This window comes from Mustela nigripes, chromosome 14, assembly GCF_022355385.1.
Source record: "Mustela nigripes isolate SB6536 chromosome 14, MUSNIG.SB6536, whole genome shotgun sequence".
In the NCBI taxonomy this organism is placed as follows: domain Eukaryota; kingdom Metazoa; phylum Chordata; class Mammalia; order Carnivora; family Mustelidae; genus Mustela; species Mustela nigripes.
Window position 1 is genome coordinate 30665370 of NC_081570.1, and position 20568 is coordinate 30685937.

Below are 20568 nucleotides of genomic sequence, written 5' to 3' on the forward strand. Positions count from 1 at the left end.
TCTACTGGTTTCTCCCTTAATTGTACTTAATTTGACTAACCAGCATCCTGATTATCCCTAAATCTTTACTGCCTCTATGTCTTTGCTGTACCAGTCAGTCACATTAAATTTTTTAAAGCCCGTTCTCTTTCCACTTCATAGATTACTATTTCATACTTTGTCATTTTTCTTCAAACCAATACTGGAATGCTTTCTGCCCCATTGCACTTTCCATTGATGAACTTTCTCCCTATTTCTCTGAGGAAATTGAGGCAGTTCAAAGAGAATTTCCATAAGCTGCTTCCATGACATCTGTTCCGTTCCGGTACCTGTATCTATGCATGCACACCTTTGCTTTCATTACCAATGATAACTATCTGTTCTTCTACACAAGGTACTCCCCTTGACTTCAGTATCACATCCCATCTGCTCTCACCCCCGCAAGAATAATGCTACAGTACTTCTTTTCTCTACTGCATCATCAATTAGACCCCATTGCTGAAACCATCCTGTCAGAATTTATGCTGTTCTTTCTTTCATCTTTAAAAAGATTCCACTTCCCCTTCCAGAGACCACTCGATTTTTCTCCTGGCCTTTCAGCATAATTTCTTGAAAAAATTGTGTGAGTTTACTGTTTGTTTGTTTTTTTTAAAGATTTTATTTATTTATTTGACAGACAGAGATCACAAGTAGGCAGAGAGGCAGGCTCCCCGCTGAGCAGAGAGCCTGATGTGGGGCTCGATCCCAGGACCCTGAGACCATGACCTGAGCCGAAGGCAGAGGCTTAACCACTGAGCCACCCAGGTGCCCCGAGTTTACTGTTCTAACATTTTTCTCTTTGAACACATTATTTGTTTTATAAGGTTTTCTTTATTTAGAGCTCAAGATAGGGAGAAGCAGAGGGAGAGAGACAATCTCAAGCAGACTCTGTGCTGAGCCACCCAGGTGCCCCTCTCCTTGAACACATTGTAATACAGCATTCACCCCTGCCAGTCCACCACATCGCAGTGGTGGTGATTTTTCATGTATTCATGATGATTTCTCAGTATTCATCTTACCTAGTCGGACTTGTCTTTTAAACTTTTAACAGTATTCTCACGTAGATTCTAGAATATCACATTCTCGTGGTTTTCTATGCACTTGATAGGTTAGTCTTTCTCAGTTCTACCTCGCTCTTCCTCCTTATCTTTCTGATGAGTAAATGTTGCAGTACTCTAATACTCTCCTTGTGTGTCCTCTGTTTTTACCTATACATACTCCGTTATCTCCATGCATATCCGTGCATATCACTCCGTACATACTCCCTGATCTCTTTTAGACTCATGGCTTTAAAGACCAACTATGGTCAGAATCTGAAATCACCAGCCTAGCCCTCTGCTCTGAATTCAGACTCATACCCAGCTGCCTAATCACTGTCTCTACTGGCATGGCTAATAGCATATCAGACTTCACATGTCCATAATTAAGCTCCTGATTTTCCTGATATTAGGGCTTTGTTTTAATGAGCTTTCTTCTGAATGAAGTCTGTAGCTGTCTAGTCTCTGTTAAGAAGTGGAGGTAGGCAGGGAGTGAATAACCGGCTTTCATTTTTTTGAGTCCTTACTGTATGTTAAGCACTATGCTAAATGCTTTAGATTGTCATATTCAGTTCTCACAACTCTATTAGTGAGGAAAGTGAGGCTCAGATCAAGTAATAAGTTTGTGCTTACATGAAAGTGTAAGCTGAGATTCAAACCTGAGTTTGGTATATGATTACTAATATTATATAACAGATACAGAATAAATATTACCCTAGGTGATAAATACCTAAGGGTTTATATGCCAAATGGTATCTTAGGCATACAAAGATGAATCCACAAGTCTCTGAACTGGCCTTCTTGTTTTCACTCTTGCCCTCTACATTTTATCTTCCCAAAAGTAACTAGAATAATCTCTTTAAAATTTAAGTGGGGCCATGTCATTCCCTTGATCAGAACCACACAGCAGCTTTCCATCTTCTTCAGAATAAATCCAGAAGCCTTTATTCAGTGTGTGATGGCCTCTGGCTACTTCTATAAATATCTCCTATAAATATCTCTGACAGTATCTTGTACAACTTAATTCTCCCTGCTCTCTAGCCACCCTGTCTTTGCTGTTGTTTAAACAAACCAAGCATATTCCTGCCTTGGAGCTTTATAATTGCCATTTCTTCTGCCTGGAATGCCCTTCTGTAAGATCATTTGGATGGCTTGTTCCTTTAACATCATTCACATTCCTCCGCAATGTTGCCGTACCAGGGAGACCATCCTCACCGTTCCATCTAAAATAGTGTGCTGTCCCCTACACTGCACTGTTTTTCAAGTAATACCTGTTGTCCTTACTAGAAATAAATACCGATACATCTAAAATGGTCCCTTTCATTCTCTGTTCTCTTACCTGCCTGTTTCTTCTTTGCGTTTGTATTACTGCTTCCACTAGACTTCATATTTGCTACTTTGCTCTTTCCTCCCACTAGATTGAAAACTGTAAGGATGGGGACATAGGTTGGTTCACTGCTGTATCTCTACATTTGAGAAGAATACTTAGCATAATAGGCATTCATGAGGGACTATCTATCAACCTGTATGCTAATTTATTTATTTGCATTGTTGGGAAGGGTAAGGAGATAAGAGACTGCTTACCTCTAATAACAGCTGCAATATTTTGTGTTTGGGAAACTTAATCAGGTTAAATTACAGTAATGGTTATATCCAGCGCTTCATATATGCCAGAAGAATTCAGAAGAAGTGAAAATACTAGACATGAATTGATTCCTCTTCATTCTGTACAGCTTTTCCTTTAATGTCTCAGCCTTTGTTTATTTAAAACTTACTTTGTTTGTAGCATTGTATGAGACATTGGCAAAAACAGAAGAATATGTATTACCTAGTTTGGATGCCAGAAACAATTCTAGAAATAAATACTAAGCTGTATGCTACTGCCCCTAAATTCAGGAGAAGTGTAGAATCTTTGTAGACTGGCATATAACCTTTATAAAAATCAGTCCTTTAGTTGGACCTTGAAATGATGATAGGGTTTGGATAAGTAGAAAGAATGGTTTTGGGATAACTGCCTGTGATAGTAAATGTGGAGAAATGAATGTGTACATTATAGGGGCCCAGTAGAGCATACCTTGCCATGGCAGAGTATACGTGTTGAGGTCTTGTGAAAAATAAGACCTTTTGGGTGGGGAGAAGGGAAGTCCTTTTGGACTCTAGTGCATTAGAACTTAGATTTGAGGGTCATTTCGTGGCTCAGTCAGTTGAGCATCCAGCTCTTGGTTTCAGCTCAGGTCATGCTCTCAGGGTCATGGGATCAAGCCCCACATCAAGCCCTGTACTCAGCATGGAGTCTGCTTGAGATTCTCTCTCCCTCCCTTCAGTCCTTTCCTCTGCTTACATGTACTCTCTCTCTCTTAAATAAATACACATTGGGTTGCTTGGGTGGCTTTCAGTTAAGTATCTGCTTTCCACTCAGGTCGTGATCCTGGGGTCCTGGGATCGAGCCCTGCATCAGGCTCCCTGCTCAGTGGGTAGTCCGCTGCTTCCTCTTCCTCTGCTCCTCCCCACCGTGAGTGTGCACTCACTCTCACTCAAATAAAGTCCTTAAAAAATAATAATAATAAATAACTTTTTCTTTAAAGAAAGATTTTTTGCTGTAGAAAGTAGGAAGGTTTTGAAGGTGGGAAGTAAAAATGACTCAAACTGTGTTTTTTAGGAAGCTTAGAAAGGGTATATTAGGTTTAGAAGAGGTTGCATTTAGCAAGAGGAGAAAGAACAGGACTTGCTGACAGGACCGAATTAAGAGGATAATGTGCAGAGACGCTGTCAAGAGGCTCATAGGGTCTGGGAGACCGGAAGAATGGCAGTGTTTTGCTAACTGACTAGAGTGGCAGAGGTATGGACAACAGGGAGGACTTAGGAGAGTAATTGGCTTTGTTTTATTCATGACCTGTCCCCGTTTATTGATAAGAAGACAACAAAACAGGATTTTCCCCCTGAAGTAGCATAATTAATTCCTTTCAGCAAATTTGTTGAGTTTGTAGGAAACAGGGTTAGAGGAAATGTGATTTGATTTTCCACAACAAAGATTGGAAAACTATGGCCTGTGGGCCAGATCCACCCCAGCTGCATGCTTTTGTAAATAAAGTTTTGCTGGAACACAGTCATGCCTATTTGTTTATCATTTGTGGCTGTTTTTACTCTACAGTGGCAGAGTTGAGTAGCTGTAAGAGAAACGACCAGGCCCACAAAGCTGTAAATATTTTATATCTACTTTATAAAAAATGTTGGCCGGCCTCTAGTCTACAAGAAGCAGATTTTCCAGTGTATAGCAGACATTAAATATCATTTAGTGTAACCCTTCGTGTTTTACTGGTGAAACTGAGGCCAAGATGATGTTTCCAAGGCCCTACCTGCATTAAACTAATTAGAGAGTTCAAACTCAGGTTATAACATAAATCTCCTTGCTTCCTGGCTGTACAGTACAGCTTATTTCCAGTTGGTAAACATGGTGAGCCATGTTAAAATAGGAAACATCTTAGTGGTATATCATTCTGTTTGTATTTATATATTTATGTATAGGTGCGATTTAAAAGTTTTATAATGTTTGGGATTAATTAGTTAAATATATCAATGTAAACACATTTAACACACATCTTAAAATTATTTCACTGCTACCATCATAATTAGTCTCTTCTCCAGTGATGTTTTCTTTTGCAATTCTGACACAGAATTAAAGAGAATTTTAAAAATTTGCTTTGGAAAAGTAAGTACTGTTGAATCACTAGATGTTCATTAATTGGAGTTTAAAATCAGCGTATGTTCTAAGGTAATGGAGTTCTATACACATTTGCCATCTACTTCAACTGAGTTCAGGAGAAGAGTCAAATTAACTTCAGCAACAGCTGGGAATAAAAGTACTTGTGTGTTGGCTCCTGTGGGTATCACTGTAATGGGTGTGTGTAATAGGAAACCTCTGCTGGGGAAGATTTAGCCAGGCACATACAATTAAGATTAATTGAGGGGATCAGCTTGAAAGCCAGAATTCAGAACCCCAAATTCAGAACTCAGTGGAATCCTCAAATTCTAGTTTCATTTAGAGTTGAATGAGATGATATTGCTATTAATTTTACAGATGAAAGGTTTTTAATTAAAGTTACAGACTTGGCTGTGGCCTAGTGTCCCATGTGAATGTTTCCTATGTTTTTTTCATTACTAAAAGAGGAAATTTTTTCAGAGATCAAGTTTTCCACATATAATATAAGGATAATGATGTTTTAAACATGGCACATTTCTTTTATTTATGAAAAGCCAAGGAATCTGTCAGTAAAACTCTTGGCATAGTTAAAGTAGGAGTCCATTTCAGTTTTAATCCCTGAACGAACTGTATCTTCAGTGTCTGATGTTAATAGACATAGCAGGAGAGGTTTGTTTCTTCTGGTGATGGGGAAATGAAAAGACAAACAGGACTTAATTTACTCACTAGTCTAACACTATTGGGAATTGACACAGTCACTAGGTATAGATGATAAACAGAGCAAATACATATAAACAGGACCCATTGAGAATTCAGTTTGGGAGTAGAAGAAAAAGTAAACAGGAGCATAGAAATTTCAGGTGTAGCTTAAATAAGAAGATTAAGATGGATCCTAAATAAGGAATAATAACAGTATATAATTAAAATTAAAATCTATATAATTTAATTTTATTATATCGGAAATGAATGGTACACTCAAAAAATACATTAAAGGTCAAAAGGCTATGTGAAGAAATTGAGGATTTGCCTATTTAAATATTTTTTTCTCCTAAGGCAGAGTTCTTTTAAATAGGTCTGAAGAGGGGCACCTGGGTGGCTCAGTGGGTTAAGCCTCTGCCTTCGGCTCAGGTCATGGTCCCAGGGGCCTGGGATCGAGTCCCGCATGGGGCTCTCTGCTCAGCAGGGAGCCTGCTTCTCCTCATCTCTCTCTCTGTCTGTCTCTCTGCCTATTTGTGATCTCTCTCTCTCTGTCAAATAAATAAAATCTTTAAAAAAAAAAAAAAAAATAGGTCTGAAGAGATACCTTCCCAGGTGCCCCAGTTCTGAAAGTCTGTTAGGAATAACAAATTCTTTGCATTATGCCTCAGAACTGATCAGAAAAATACTAAATTGAAAACCGCTAATCTAGAGAAAGATAAATGATAAAATATTTCAGTAATGGCACTGGCCAGAATACTAGTTTACCTTGGTAGCCTAATCATGAAAACAAGAAGGCAGATAATACTGCCTGTGCTCACCTTCTCTTATGCATCCCACTTGACTGCCTATTGTACCATTGGTGTTCAGTTGGCTGATTATTATGAAAGTCTTCCAGTTGCATCTGTTCTTGTCCCCAAGGTTCATTCTCTACAATATCCAAGGTTATCTTTTTTCTTTATTCTTAAAATGAAAGTAGGCATTGGGACACCTGGGTGGCACAGTTGATTAAGCATCCAGCTCTTGGTTTGGGCTCAGGTTGTAGTCTCAGGGTCATGATGAGCTATGCCCTCAGCACAGAGTCTGCTTAAGATTTTCTGTCCCTGTGGCACCCCCGCCCCATGGCCTTGCATGCTCGCTTTCTTAAATAAATAAATTTTTAAAAAATAAAAGACACTTTGTTTTGAGATCATTTTACGTTTACATATTATTGTAAGAAATAGTATAGATCTGCTTTCCAGTCACTTAACATATATTCATTGGAGTACTCTGTTAGACACTAGGGGTATAACAATGAACAAGACGAAAGGGAGAAGAAAGGAGACAGTATTCATGTACTGTGAGACTAAGAGGGAGAGGTCTGAGTTGGAAATTAAAAGATCCAAGTCATCAGCATTTGAAACCAGAAAGCGAATAAGATTAACTTTTTCAGAACCCCAGAAATTAGCTAAAGCTTCACCACAAGGATGTTTTTATTCAAGGAAAAGAGAGGAATCTCAATGAGAACAGTGAAATTGGTGGCATTTTAACTTGCCCTGTTTCTCATGTCCTCCCCAGCTTCACAGTAACCTTGAAAACAAGCACCTTCGAAACTACGGTAGTTTTGAAAACCAGCAGCCCAGCAGCCAACCGAGGAAGCAGAATGGATTTTGGAACTCTCCAAAAGCCTGTCCCCAGAGAATTACCAATATTTGATCTTTCTGGCATCTTTCTGAAAAACTCCATTCTCCAGAGTTGTCTTTATTTGACTGACAGCTCACCATGCCAAAAGCTCTGTCCTGAATATATTTGTCAGAAACAGTGGTAATTGTTTAACATGATAGTTTTCCTTAGACAGTTGTCTGAGGAGTCATTACCAGACAGGCTAATGAGACTGGCCAAAAGATGGAAAAGAAAAGCTGGGATATGGGATGTCCATAGGGGATCTTGAAAACCTCTCATATATTCCTAGAATTCTATAAGGTAGCATGTATGTAAAGAGCTATGTGTCTGGTGAGGAATGGCCCAGTGTGGCCCTAATCCCTCATCTCTTATATACCTCGAGACTCTCTGCACAGATAGGGAATGAAAAGGCAAAATTTTAAACTGCCTACTGAAATAGTGAAAGTATGCCTCAGCAGACAGAGCTGCTTGGCAAAAGCAGGAACTCATTCATGCATTTAAGTAAATCTCTTGAATATATTGAACATACAGCTGACCATTAAGCTAACCAGGTGGAGACTCTAGTGGCCATATGTATGACAAAGAATACAGACTTTACAGAATTATAATAGGGAAGTCACTAAACAAACAAATAGTAACAGTAGCAAACCCTAAAGATATGGGGAATCTGATTTCCACAGTTGCCACAGTATGTTACTTAAAATACCACTTACCATGTAAAGAAACATGATAGTCTATACACAGTGAAAACAGCAGCTAGTAGAAGCTTTTCCTAAGAACACCGAGATATTTAGACTTTCTAGACAGAGAATTATAACTCAGCTACTACAAATATAGGCAGTTCTAGTCATTTGTGGTAGTTATGGTCTATATGGTAACTGCAAACTGCAAACACTGAATTAAATCAAATCAAATACTGAAACCATTGCTCCTAGGGGAAATATGTGGTTAGGTTCCTGCAAGACTCTGGTCATGACATTTTTGTCAGCTGATCAATACATAATTTTGTTCTATGTGTGCTTCTGTTAAAGACACCTTATTTAATATATATTGTTGATTCGTTAACATTGAACTCATAGCCAGCAGCTTGGTAGCACAAGCCTGAGGGAAGCTTATCTAACACATGCATTTTCTCCCTGAGGCATATCAAAGCTATTGTTAAGATGAAGGTGGTCTCCAAATTGATCAACAGATTTAGTGCTATCTTTGTCAAAATTACGCCTTCCTCTTTTGCAGAAACTAAGAGGCTGATCTTGAAATTCACGTGGAAATTCGAGGGACCCAAGATAACCAAAACAGTCTTGTAAAAGAACAAGTTAGAGGGGCACCTGGATGGCTCAGTCAGTTGAGCTTCTGACTCTTGATTTTTAGCTTAGGTCATAATCTCAGGGTCTTGAGATCAAGCCTGGCATTGGGCTCCATGCTAGAAACTGTTTAAGATTCTCTCTCTCCCTCTACATCTGCCAGCCACCCCCCACTCGTGTGCCTTCTCTGTCTTTAAAAAAACAAAATAAACAAAGTTGGAGGACTCACACTTCACTAAAAAGTTATAGTAATAAAGTCAGTGTGGTACTGGCAAAAAATAGATCAGTGGACTAGAATCTAGGAATTAGCCTTCACATTTACAGACAAATGATTATTTATATGAATACCAAGACAGTTCAGTGAGGGAAAGAATATTTTCAGTGAATGAGTCTTTGACAACTGGATATCCACTTGCAGAAGACAAAGTTTGACCATTAACACCACATATAAAAATTAACTCTAAATACATCATAAACTTAAATATAATAGCTAAAAATATAACATCTTAGAAGAAAATACAGGAATAAATATATTAGGCCTTGGATTAGGCCATTTTTTCTTAAATTTGACATCAAAAATACAAGTGACAAAAGAAAAATAAGATTTCATCCAACTCCATCCAAAGAACAACTTAAAGAGTGGGAGAGAATATTTGCAAACCAAAAATCTCATAAAGGACTTGAATCTAGGCAATATGAAAAACTCCTACAAGTCAACGATAGACAATCCAGTTTTAAAAATGGTAAAGGCCTTTTTGTTAAAATTAATAGACTTTTTTTTAAAAGCAGAAATGGTTTAAGAATAATTAGACAGTACAGAGCTCGCAGGTATATCTCCCAAATCCCCAGTTTTACCTGTTAACATCTTGCCATTAGTCTGTTTTTGTTGTAATTAATGAACTAATACTTGTTATTATTATTACTTATTATAATTATTATTATTCTACTTAATTATTATTAACTAAAATCATAGTTTTAAAGTTCAGTCTCAGTATTATACCTTCTGTGGTTTTTGACAAACATATGACTACCATCACAGTACCATAGAGAATAGTTTTACTGTACTAAAAATGTCCTGTTCTCAACTTAATTCATCATTTCCCCTCTCCCTCCAAGCTCCTGGCATCCACTGATTTTTTTTTTTTAAACTAAGATTATTTATTTATTTGAGAGAAAGAGAGCATGAGAAGGGGGAGGATCAGAGGAAGAAGCAGACTCCCTGCTGAGCAGGGAGCCTGATGCAGGCTTGATTCTGGGACTCCAGGATCATGACTTGAGGTGAAGGCAGTCACTTATCCAACTGAGCCGCCCAGGCATCCTCCACTGATCTTTTCACTGCCTCCACAGTTTTGCCTTTTCCAGGATGTCATATACTAGGACTTATGTAGTATGTAAATTTTTTCATATTGGTTTAACTTAGCAATATGCATTTAAGGTTCCTTCATACCACTTTGTGACTTTATACTTCCCTACCTCTCTTCATCACTCCTATTGCTCTCTGCCTTTTTTTTTTTTTTTTTTTTTGGAGAGGGAGATAGTGAGCAGGAGTCTGTAAGCTGGGAGATGGGGCAGAGGGAGAGAGAATTCCAAGCAGGCTCCATGCCCAGTGCAGAGCCTGAAGTGGTGCTTGATCCCATGACTCTGAGATCATGATCTGAGCTGAAATCAAGAGTTGGACAGTTAACTAACAGAGGCACCTGATCTCTCTGCTTTTTTTCCCTTTTCTTTCTTTTAACAAACCAAAGTCCGTGGTTAGCGTTCAGTCTTTGTGTTGTACATTCTGTTATCTGATGTTCTTGGCAGTCTCATTCTGCTGCTTATTGTGTATGCTGCATTTTCTGGAATGACTGGTGTATTTGTGCTTTTTATACTTTGGGATTTTTAAGTCAGTTTTGGTGGGGTGGGTGGGAATAAGGAGTGCTTTATTTCTGAGAATTCTAATAGGCCTTAGCATATGTCTCTATAAATCAGTTTTATCTTAGCTTCTCCCAGGTGATTCAGAGATGTTACCAGTCAGAACCTTCTTTTTAATTTCTTTTTTCCTCATTTTGCAGTTTTTAGACAATAGCGTAATAGTGTTAATGGCAAATTCCAAGTTTGAAAGACAGGTTATAAATTCTCAAATACTATTTTATCCCAGCAGAACCCAGGATGAGATTGCCATCACTCCTCCAAGTTTTTAGCTCTTTAGGAGTTCTAATTTTATGCAGAAGGTCTCACTGCCTGTCAACTTCCTGTCCCTCAGTCCAAGCTTTATCAGCTCCCAACCAGGACTTGTAACACACAAGCCTCTTAGTAAAATTAACAGTGATCTAGCAAGTTAGAGCAGTTGTCCATTCACACTTAAACATCCCCCCCCCCCGTGATTTATTTTCTTAAGATTTTATTTATTTATTTGTCAGAGAGTAAGAGAAAGCACAGGCAGAGGGGAGGGGCAAGCAGAAGGAGAAGGAGACTCCCCGATGAGCAAGGAGCCTGATGTGGGGCTTGATCCCAGGACTCTGGGATCATGACCTGAACTGAAGGCAGGTGCATAACTGACTCAGCCACCCAGGCATCCTGATTTTATTTTTTCAGTGTTTGGCTGTGTGTTCTGTAAAAGGCATTTCTGGCATAAAGGCATCTTTGCCCAGGATTTCTAAGTGCTTTGCCACAGGAGAACTTACAGGCTTACTCTTGTCAGGTCCAACTCTATTCCTTATTTAGTGCCAGGGTTGGCAGGACTGTATATAACTCTCTCTCTGTCTCTCTCTCTATATATATTTACATATACACACATATATATTGTTATACACACACACAGATGTATATGGTTTTCATATATATAAAATTCATAGCGTAAGGTGGTACATTTTCATCTTTGCTACCAGAGTTTCCAGAATTTGCCACTTTATTCCTTTTTTTTTCTTTAAAGATTTTATTTATTTACTTGAGAGAGAGTGAAGAGGGAGAGGGAGAAGCAGGCCCCCGCTGAGCAAGAAGCCCAATGCAGGGCTTGATCCCAGGACTTGGGATCATGACCTGAACCAAAAGCAGATGCTTAACCAACTGAGCTACCCAGGCATCCCTGAGTCAGAGACAGCACTTTATTCCTTATGCTGAAAGTTTTGATTCTTCTAAATACAAATGCCATTGATAGTGCTTATGCATGATTTATATTTTTGTATCATTAAGTTTATCAGACTTTATTATGAAGTAGATTTTGATAAGGAAAAATCTGAGGGAACTAGTTAGAATTTTGAGAAGGCTTAAGGTGTGGAGTGAATGTCCCTGACTAGTCTTTTAGGTGCTTTTAAGCTCTTGGCTGGTTCTGTTCACTGTCCTTCCATTTCAGTTCAGTAAATGTTTATTGACTACCCTTAGAAACAAAACAGTCACTTGTCCTCCAATGTCCCATTATTGTTAGTCTATATGGGACCTTTATGGAAATTGGCAGAAAGTACCTCTGCTTTCACATGGTTGCCTTCCAGAGGTCTCCCTTCTGTGAGGAAGAGCCTCATGCCAAAACTTAGGGCTTGGCAAGCTGACTGAATTTCAGCCTCCATTAACCTCCTTAGCTGGTTATCTTTGTGTAGGATGAAACTACAGAACTCTAGGGCATGATCTTATTTAAATCCAAAGGCTCTAACCTTACTTAATCCAACCTTTTATTCACTGAATAGCTTTAGTGGTAAATATAATTCTTTACAATTATTACGTCACATAACCTTTCCCCTCCTCCTATGCCATGATTACTCTCACATTTATCAATTTGCATTTCTGGCATTTTTTTTTGTTTATTAAGGCCATCCCCGCCCACATGCATCTAGACCCTCATATTCCCCCAAGAGCTATTTTCCTCAAACCCTTCTTTGTTTACTCTAGTTCACATTAATTTTGTCTTCATTCTGTCCCACTTATTTATCCTGTGGCCATTATGTTATTTATCTCGTGGTTATCTTTTATTCCTACAAATATTAGTTGATGTTCCCCAGGTGCCTAGTACCATTATAGGCACTGAAGATACAGTGGTGAATAAAAACAGATGTTTGCCCTGACAGAACATATATTCTACTAGGCAAGATGGACAGTATACAAAGACTTCATTATTTGATGCGTGTGTCATACTCGTCTTAATAACTATAGAATGTAAACCACAGGGATATGAATAATATTTAAGAACAAAAAAATTCTTTCAGTACCTTTGCAGTATTTCCTAGATACTTACTAAAATTCTCAGAAGCTTGTCAGTGACCTTATTTTATTTTATTTTAAAGATTTTATTTATTAATTTGATAGATCACAAGTAGGCAGAGAGACAGGCAGAGAGAGGAGGAAGCAGGCTCCTTGCTGAGCAGAGAGCCTGGTGTGGCTCCATCCCAGGACCCTGAGATCATGACCTGAGCCGAAAGCAGAGGCTTAACACACTGAGCCATCCAGGCGTCCCAGTGACCTTATTTTAATTTACAGTAGCTGAAAAGTATTTTATGGCATAAATTTTGGTTTTCAGTGTGTGGTTATAAGGTATTTATTAGAAAAGGTTGGGGACCAGTATTATAACCATACTTATTAGTAAAGTGTTAAAAGTATGTCATTTTAATTTACTGGGGTTTTCTATTTTTTATTTTCCTGTTTATTTACTTTTTCTTCTTTAACTCTTTTTCCTCTATATTCAAGAAAATACAGGTTTTGGAAGCAAAACACTGATATTCTTTTTAACTGAAAGTGTTAACTGAATGCCTGCTTGTCACATAAAGATTCTAAAGCAGACACTAAGTGGGATAAAAGCATGAGATAAGAAATGGTACCAGCTTTCAAAGGAGTTAGAATCAGGGAGAGTAGGTAACAGATTGAAGGATTCAGTTTCTTCATTTGTAAGAATGATCAGATTTTTCTCATTACTTAAATGAAAGTGAAAAAGTCTAGAAGGATTGGCTTTGTGTTGGTAGCATCGATAAATAAATATGTAGCATCGATAAATATTCAAATGAGTTCTTGAATTATAAGGTTGTATAAAAACCCTACTATAAACTAGTTCTATTTTCTTTTTTAAAGATTTTATTTATTGAGAGAGAGAGAGTTGGCACACCCACATGAGCAGGGGGAGGGGCAGAAGGAAAGGGAGAAGCAGGCTCCCAGCTGAGCAAGGAGCCCCACATGGGGTTTGATCATGACCTGAGCCGAAGGCAGACATTTAACCAACTAAGCCACCCAGGCACCCCCAAAGGTAGTTTTAAAATACTGTACTTTCCCATTGTGGCAGTTAATATACATTGTAATTTCAGCAATTGCCTGTTTACTCATTTATTATCTGTGACTCAAATGTGAGTTCCATGAAGGTAAAAATCAAGCTGACTTGTATCCCCACTACTTTGTAAATAACACTACTTTGAAAGATGTGTACATTTTAATTTTAACATGGCTGTTTTTTTCCTGTGGATTTTGTGCAGAGGATTTGGGGTATCATTTATAAGACTGTGCTCTTGTCTTCAAGGAATTCATAGCTCAAAACAGGAAAATAAAAAGGCCAGTATGAGTCACTAGTTCAAAAGCTGGCCCAAAGTGGAATAAAAAATAGCCCAATTAAAAATGTTGATAAGATGCTGTGAATTCACAGCAGGGCAAGAGATCTTGGACACTAGAGTAATCTGTAAGGAAAACTTCGTGATAAAAAAGTTTTCACTGAGTGTTGAAAGATGGGGAGGATCAGCTTGTCATGCCAGAGGAGGAGAGCTCTTTGTTTAGGCTTATTATACCCTATCAGGTAGTGTTTATCTGTAGAGTATTTGTAATAAATGGAAATAATAGAACTATCTATGCCTTCTAACCTACTAATCTGGGGGCATCTGGGTGGCTCAGTGGGTTAAAGCCTCTGCCCTCAGGCTCGGGTCATGATCCCAGGGTCCTGGAATTGAGCCCCACATCGGGCTCTCTGCTAGGCAGGGAGCCTGCTTCCCTTCCTCTCTCTCTGCCTGCTTGTGATCTCTGTCTGTCAAATAAATAAATAATAAAAACTTTTTAAAAAAATAAACTAATCTGGATTTTTCATATTATTTCCTCCTCCCCCATCATTTAAGGTTAGTGAATTTTGACTTGATACCTGTATTTCTAGCTTACTTCACTTTTGTCCCCATTTTCTTAACACTTTGGTTCCAAGGTGAAAATTCTATCTCTGAATTGTACTCTTTTAAAATTTAAGAGCTTCCCTGTAGGAATAAAATGACATGAGATTCATTTTTCATTTTGTTTATTCTTCTGATTGTTAGCCACAGTTCTTTAGGCTCATCTTTTATTTGTGAAGTAGAAATAATATTGCCTGCCTTGCCAATTTTATGTATTTATCATGCTAATAAAATGAGATAATAAAATTATCTCATTCAAGTTACTTGAAATGGATGAAAAATGTTCTAGAATGGCAAGTTGTATGTTCATTCCATTCTAATTTATATGTCTGACTTAGAGAGATTTTCATGCTGTTTCTCAGTGTAGAGATGTTGCTGTTACATTGCAAAATCAAATTTAGAATTCTTGGTTTTGGACAGGAGCTTGAACACGGCCTAGACAGTAGATGGTTGCTCTGGAATAGCTGTTTTTATTTGCTGTAGAATTCTCATTTTGGTCCCTCAGTCACTTTAGTTTTAAAACCGCCCTGTGGTGGACCTTTGTCTCTAGATGACCCTTCTGATATATTTAGCTGTGAATGAGGTTATGGTTGTTTAGGGAGGGCATCAGTGGAATTCCATCTTCACTAAGTATGATGAGGTTTTTTTTTTCTCTTTTCCTTACCTGAAAACTGAATTTTAACTTTGTGTTTTAGGCTTTAGCAACTTAACTTTACCTCCCAGTACCCCTTAGATATAAATTTGCATCAGGTGTGATCTTGCATCTGAGAGTGATCTTTTGAAATGATTTCTAGTATTCTTTTTTAATTTTCTTTTCAGTGTAACAAAATTCATTGTTTATGCACCACACCCAGTGCTCCATGCAATACATACCCTGCATAATACCCACCACCAGGCTCTCCCAACCTCCCACCACCCACCCACCCACCCATCCCCCCCCACCCCTTCAAAATCCTCAGATTGGGGGCGCCTGGGTGGCTCAGTGGGTTAAAGCCTCTGCCTTCGGCTCAGGTCATGATCCCAGGACCCTGGGATCGAGCCGCACATCGGGCTCTCTGCTCAGCGGGGAGCCTGCTTCCTCCTCTCTCTCTCTCTCTGCCTTTCTTTAGGAAAAAACAAAAAAACTCTCAGATTGTTTTTGAGAGTCCATAGTCTCTCATGGTTCATCTCCCCCTCTAATTTCCCTCAAATCCCTTCTCCTCTCCATCTCCCCATGTCCTCCGTGTTATTTCTTATGCGCCACAAATAAGTGAAACCATATAATTGACTCTCTCTGCTTGACTTACTTCACTCATGAAATGCTTTCTAGTATTCTTAAGGTTGACTTTCTTTTTTTCTTTTTTAAGATTATTTATTTATTTGACAGAGAGACATCACAAGTAGGCAGAGAGGCAGGCAGAGAGAGAGAAAGAGGAGGAAGCAGGCTCCCCGCTGAGCAGAGAGCCCGATGCAGGACTCGATTCTAGGACCCTGAGATCATGACCTGAGCCAAAGGCAGCGGCTTAACCCACTGAGCCACCCAGGCGCCCTCTTTTTTTCTTTTTCTTACATGTTTCATGAAAAAGTTTTTAACAGCTCTTTAACATGCTCCCTATTAGCCAATTTCTTTTAGAACATATATATTTTTTAAGATTTTTAATTATTTATTTGACAGACAGAAATCACAAGTAGGCAGAGAGAGAGATTGGAGGAAGCAGGCTCCCCGCCAAGCAGAGAGCCCGATGCGGGGCTCTATCCCAGGACCCTGGGATCATGACCTGAGCTGAAGGCAGAGGCTTTAACCCACTGAGCCACCCAGGCACCCCTAGGACATATTTTTTAAGACTTAGCTGTAACTTTTAGTAGGCACAGATACCACATTTTTATTGAAGTATAATTGATATATTAACATTGTATTATTTCAGGTGTACAACATAATATTCGATATGTGTGTTAGTTGTGAAATGGTAACAAAAATAACTCTAGTTGATGTTCACAATTTTTTTTCTTGTGGTAAGAACTTTTACAGTCTATTCTCCTAACAGCTTTCAGATATGCAATACTATATTAGCTATAGTCACCATGCTTTACTAAAACATATTAAATTCTTATAACTCCATGAGGCAGGTCCTATTATTTCCATTTTACAGACGAGGAAACTGATACATAGAGTTACTGAGAAGTTTTGACTTACCCAGGGTCACACAGCCAGCAGCTATAGATCTGAGAAGAGAATATACACCATCTAGTTTTAGAATAATTGCTTTTAGGCACTATACTATACTGCTTATTGTATCATTGCATTATCTTTGAAAACATTAGAAACGCACAGAATTGTTTGAGGTTCACTTTGTAAACATGAACATTTTACTCCTCTGCTCCATTCATCAGCATCTACTTACTCTTTTACGTGTTTCAGACAGTATTAGGTGCTGAGTTTTGAGCAAGCTATACATAGCCCCTGATCTCATTAACTTTACGTATTAGCAGAGAAGACAAATGCTAATAAGTTCTTCATCTAATGATTGAGTTGCAGTTGTGATAAATATTACAAAGTAAGAATTAAGAGTAGAGTTTTTGTATGTGGTTTTGTCCTTTTTTTAATTAAAGTGTATGTAGTTGACTTTTGGAGGAATTATTTTTTTGTTTTTTTAATTGATAAGAATAGAGATTTTGGTGGGGATTCTACCATGGTCTTAGAAGTGAGATGATTCTATGAGAAAATGACATTTGAGCTAAACTTTGAAAGAAGCCTTTCTGTGTCTACCTGAGGGTCTGACTAAAATTACAGACTTAAAACCACCTATTGGAACTGCATAGCACTTGGAAGATATGAGCTAACTCTTAAATACCTCATTTGCTCTGATAATGCTTTATTTATCCTGAAATTTAACATTGTTTTGTACATTTGGTGTCTGGTATAATTAACATTTTATAATACTGACACATAGACAAATGACAAATTATCCTTCATCTTCTTTATTAAGATAGGGAAATGATAAAATAGAGTTGAGAAAGGGTCTTTAAAAGCCTTATTCTCCTGTTTTATTAGTATATAAAAAGAGCCCCAGAAAATTCTGATTTGCCCAGAGGTAATTTTAAGATTTCTATAAATACCATAGATGAAAAAGATAGATTTCTAAGTGTTTCAGTTGTTTGAAAATTCACTTACACCAAAAAATTTTTTTTCTTAACTCCATGAGAAAGTGATATGTTACCAGCATTTGAATTTAAAACAGTTTCTCAACCAGCCTCCTTTAGCCTTACTGGCAGTAAGGATAAGCCTTGTATTTTTCTGTCTGTAACTAGAGTGACTTGAATTATATTGAAACAGAAATAGAGGCACCTGGCTGGCTTAGTTGTAGGAGTATGTGACTCTTCATCTTGGGATCGTGAGTTTGAGCTGCGCATTAGGTGTGGAGATTATTTTAAAATAAAAAAATATTTTTTAAGATTTTATTCATTTGACAGAGAGAGCAAGGGAGAGGGAACACAAGCAGGGGGGTGGGAGAGGGAGAAGCAGACTCCCTGCTGAGCAGGGAGCCCAGTGATGCGGGGCTCAGTCCTAGGACCCTGGGATCATGACCTGAGTCGAAGGCAGACACTCAACGAATGAGCCACCCAGGCACTCCTCTTTTGGCGGGGGTGGGGGGGATTTTATTTTATTTCATTTATTTACTTTTTTAAAAGATTTATTTATTTGACAGAGAGAGATCACAAGTAGGCAGAGAGAGAGGAGAAAGCAGGCTCCCTGCCGAGCAGAGAACCCGATGTGGGACTCAATCCCAGGACCCCGAGACCATGACCTAAGCTGAAGGCAGAAGCTTAACCCACTGAGCCACCCAGGCACCCAAAAGATTTTATTTTTAGGGGTCTTGTGTAGCTGAGTCATTGAGCATCTGCCTTTGACTCAGGTGACCGAACCCCGTGTTGGGCTCCCTGCTCAGCAGGGAGCCTGCTTCTCCCTCTCCCACTCTCCCGCTTGTGTTCTCTCTCTTGCTGTGTATCTCTGTCAAATAGATGAGTAAAATCTTAAAAAAATATATATTATATATATATAACATGTTATATATATATAACACATACAGCATGTTATATATATAACATAATATATATATATATATATATAACAGTGGTACTTCAGGTGAAAATAATCTGAAGTTACTATGTTTAATCTGACTTATTTATATGGTAGCAGTGTTCATGAATAATTTTTTTTTAAGATTTTTATTTATTTATTTGGCAGACAAAGATCACAAGTAGGTAGAAAGGCAGACGGGGGCGGGCAGCGGAAGCGGGCTCCTTGCCAAGCAGGGAGCCCAGTGCTCGATCCCAGGACCCTGAGATCATGACCTGAGCCGAAGCCAGAGGCTTTAACCACTGAGCCACCCAGGAATAACTTTTTTTTTTTAAAGTAAGCCCTACACCCATTGTGGGGCTTGAACTCACAGACCAGAGACCACAGAGCCAGTCAGGCACCCCATGAATAATTTTTTTTTTAACTGTACAAGAATGTTTTTATCTGCAGTCTGCTCTTTTCTCTATAATATTTTCTTTTGTTTTTTTAAGATTTTATTATTTATTTGACAGACAGAGATCACAAGTAGACAGAGAGGCAGGCAGAGAGAGAGGAAGGGAAGCAGGTTCCCTGCTGAGCAGAGAGCCCGATGCAGAACCCTGAGATCACGACCAGAGCTGAAGGCAGAGGCTTAAACCACTGAGCCACCCAGGCGCCCTCTTTAGTATTTTCTAATTTGAAATATTCTAGAAGACTCAGCCATGAGTTAATAGAAGAAAATTATATCCTTCTAATTGCCTCATCAATTATCAAAGATAGAAAACATTAAAAGAAGCTTCATATTGCATAACAGAATTTACAGGAAAGTCACCATTTTCTTTTCTACTTGCATCTTCTCATTTTTGATAGATTGCAAAGGTCGACTGCAAGGAGATACTAGACATCATATGTAATCTGGAATCTGAGGGTCAGGATAACACAGCATTTGTTCTTTGTACGACGTACCTTACCCAGCAGCTTCAAACTGCAAGTGTATACTGTTCTTGGTAAGTATACTTACTTTTTATTGTTTGTTTAGCACAGAGTATGGCATTTAGAGTTGATGTAAAACTTAGGCTTGTTTCAAATCTAATGCCTAGCTGATAACATGTGAATTAAATCTTGCTTAGAAGCTAAACCATTTAATTAAAAAATGTTACTAGTTTAATCTTTTCCAGAAGAATCCAGAAGTAAAGAGAAAGTGAAAAATTTGAGCTCCTCTTGATCATCTTATAGAGGGTTGTCTGTTAAGATATGTTGTCTTTGAAAATAAAGTTAGGCAACATGAAACGAATTGGTATTAGGTCATTTTCCTTAACACTTACTATACTTTCTGATAGTCATTTTTCCACCTCATATTTGGAAACCCACTAATTATGTAGGTTTCTAGGTCAACCTGGCAGTAGAGAAGGATATCCATTTGAATAGTAATCTTGCAACTTTGGTACTAAATAGCAGAACCACACTTAAATTTTTAGTTTTAATTTAGTTTATATGTGTTTGCCTACAAAATAGTTGGTAAGAAAGAAACAGTAAGTGTAACCCACAGTTCTTTTATTCTAGCTGTATAGAATCTATTTAGACCAAAAGGACAGACCTGGTACACAGGAAACCTCTAGAATGTAAGACTGTGAATAAGTACCATATCAGTAGTATGGATAATGCTATAGGATACTAGAGAAAGTTACTCTCATAGTATGTTTAAGAAGGGTGTCAAGGAGGAGGTATTATCAGCTTTAATTCAAAGAGTGGATTGGATTTGCATGATCTTGATGGGATGAACCTTGAGCATTTTAGAACCTAAGGATGGCTTGAGGTTGAAGATGAGCATTTTGATTATAGAAAAACTTAGTAAAGCCCTTCATGTACTTTAGCCTTCATTGATCTCCTTTTGGAGCTTCTGTGTGTATTTATACAATTTTACTATTATTAGCATTATTTCTTTTTATTTACTATTTTGTATAGAAATATTATTTATATACTATAAATTATCTTACCCAATCCTCATAATTAT

The 20568-nt window shown here is 38.1% G+C and overlaps 1 protein-coding gene across 1 annotated transcript in view; it reads left to right on the plus strand.

Annotated features, from left to right (window-relative positions):
• RLF (RLF zinc finger) overlaps positions 1-20568 on the plus strand; it is a 94993-nt gene that overhangs the window by 52567 nt on the left and 21858 nt on the right. The window contains exon 6 of the mRNA XM_059374261.1: positions 19425-19561. Coding sequence (XP_059230244.1) covers positions 19425-19561 — 137 coding nt within the window. The remainder of the gene's footprint in view (positions 1-19424; positions 19562-20568) is intronic.